Source organism: Cyprinodon variegatus, unplaced genomic scaffold, assembly GCF_000732505.1.
Source record: "Cyprinodon variegatus isolate N-32 unplaced genomic scaffold, C_variegatus-1.0 Scaffold680, whole genome shotgun sequence".
Taxonomy (NCBI): Eukaryota; Metazoa; Chordata; class Actinopteri; order Cyprinodontiformes; family Cyprinodontidae; genus Cyprinodon; species Cyprinodon variegatus.
Genome location: NW_015151133.1, coordinates 460,548 through 462,863, shown reverse-complemented (window position 1 = coordinate 462,863; position 2,316 = coordinate 460,548). Strand labels below are relative to the sequence as shown.

General features: G+C 41.2%; 1 protein-coding gene across 1 annotated transcript in view; it reads right to left on the bottom strand.

The window, feature by feature from the left end:
• Positions 1–182: 182 nt before the first annotated feature.
• The window catches only part of LOC107097232 (interferon-induced protein with tetratricopeptide repeats 2-like), a 3,433-nt gene continuing 1,299 nt past the window's right edge, over positions 183–2,316 (bottom strand). The window contains exon 2 of the mRNA XM_015394300.1: positions 183–1,549. Coding sequence (XP_015249786.1) covers positions 183–1,549 — 1,367 coding nt within the window. The remainder of the gene's footprint in view (positions 1,550–2,316) is intronic.

Below are 2,316 nucleotides of genomic sequence, written 5' to 3'. Positions count from 1 at the left end.
GAGGTATTTTACTAAAGACAAAAACAAAAGAAAAGTTTGTTAGCAGGATCAATTGAAAACCTACGAATGGATTTTATATGATCCAGATCATGTGCAAGTTTTAGCTATAGGTGTAGGTCACAATTGGTTGCAAAATTTGCTGCTTGGCAGAGGTTTGCGCTCTCAGATTGCTTTTCTATTATTCACTGATTCTGTGTTTCAGGCTGATTTTTCAGGCTGGTCAGAAGCTCTGTGATCTTTTTAATCAATTTAGGGTTTGTCGGAGTTCTGTTCTTGCTCTTTGATGGATTTTTGTTTCTTTCCAAGGTCTTCTCCAGCTCATTGATGCTCGTCTGTCGATAACTGGATACTTCTGGAATCATTGCTGCCTTCATGTGGTACGCAATAGACCTGTGACTATTTTCTTTATTGAAAAATAAATATTTAGCATAAAAGTGGTAAAGCATTTGTTTCTCTGCTGAATCCAGATTTTCTCTGTCCAGCAGCTCTCTGTAAATGTGGTCAGGTTTCTCTGGATTCACCTTTGCATATAAATCAGCTAGAGTTATTTGGTCTTGAAGTTTAGATTCCCCATAGAGCTCCAACATTTCCTCCCAGAGAGTGATGGCTCGAGAGATTGTTCTTCTTGGAGTATTGGGTTTGAAGTCTGGAGGAAAAATCTTCTTCACGTAGCAGATAGCTGCACATCTCTTTAAAACACGTGAGTCAGGATCTCTCTTCAAGGCCTGCTCAGCTAACTCAACAGCTTCATCTTTAGATATATATTCTCTGTAGAGACGTAGTAGTGGGGTGATGCCATTGTAACGGCTTGTAGACCTCTCCAGGACCTTTTTAGCCAATTCTCGAACTTCATGCTGAATTTGTAAAGCTTGTGCCTCCAAATAAAGGGCAGCAACATATAGGTTTTCTGGATCATTTTCTGTGGCAGATCTCAGTTTCTCCAGGACATCAGGACTCATTCTGTTCCTGCTCTTTCTGAAGGTGTCCGCTGATAATATGGCCCAGCTGCTCTGCCATTCTATGTTATTTGGCTGCATTTCTATGGCTCTCTGGAAGAGCTTGGCAGCTTCTTCTTCGTCAAACCTCATCAGGGTCCAGGCCTTCTCAGCACAGACCTCTGGGTGGAGGTCTTGCTCAGGTGGAGCCGGGTATTTACTCATCATAGCTTCACCCTTTGACAGGTAATCCTGACTCTTCTCATCTTCACCCATAAGATGGTGCAGCCAAGCCAGATTCCCAAAGTTCACTATCAACCAGGGACCTTCATCAGAGTTTTTAAGACGTTTGAAGGTCTCAGTGGCTCGGCTGAAGAACTTCAGGGCCTCTTTAGAGGAGCCCAGCTTGTACTGGATGAACCCCTGCAGGTTGTAGATGTGACCCAGCCAAATGTTTCCCTCTTCTGTGCCGAAGTCCTCTACAATCTTCTGTATAAAAGTAAGACTGTGACTTCCAGGATCGAGGTTCCAGGTGAAATGGCACTGAAGGGCCTCCAGTTTGTTTTCCAGACTCTGAGCAGAACTGATTAGACAATAAACATGACAGAAATTAACTTGCAGCAGCAGAAATGACACATATTTTGGGTAACAGAAAAAGAAAGAAGAAAAAAGTAGTAAAAACATCTGTTTCATTGTTCCTGGAACATCCATTTTTTTTATTATTATTGTAGCTTTTGGTTATTTCTCTCATTTCCAGCATCTGAAGCTCTGATCCTGTGAGAATGTCTGTCCTGCTCCAGGTTTTTAGTCATATGGTTTTATGATTAGGAGGTTTTCTGTACAATCCGCTGATGTCATGATATTTGAAATCGGCAATCAGATAAAATTGTGCTTTGGCTGAAAAGTCTTTCAGAATCAAAACAAAGGTTGATACTGACTGTAAAATGTGCCAAAACAAAAAATCCTCACCAACTCTAGACTCATGTTGAAAGCGAAATAATTAACATTTTCTGTGTATTTCACTTGACAAACCAACACAGAGTGGAACAAAGCTGTAAGGAGAAGGAGGGTTTTTTATTTTCTAGGTTTCAGTCTAAACCAGGAGAAACAGCAAACTGGTGAAAGAAGGAACTCTGGCCCTCATGGAAAAACTTCTGAACTGATCTTTAAAATGTTTTTTTTTGGTGTATTACAAGACATCTAAATGTATTTTCACCCAAACCACATCCTTATATAATGTCCAAACTGATTTATGTGCTCAAACTTTCTTCTGCGTGTGTCAGGATCCGAGACTTTGCCCACCAGAGGGCGCAATGGATCCAGGCCTGGAGAGTTTGGACTCGGCTTGATCAGCTTTTACCAGTCCACTGATTAGGAAGCT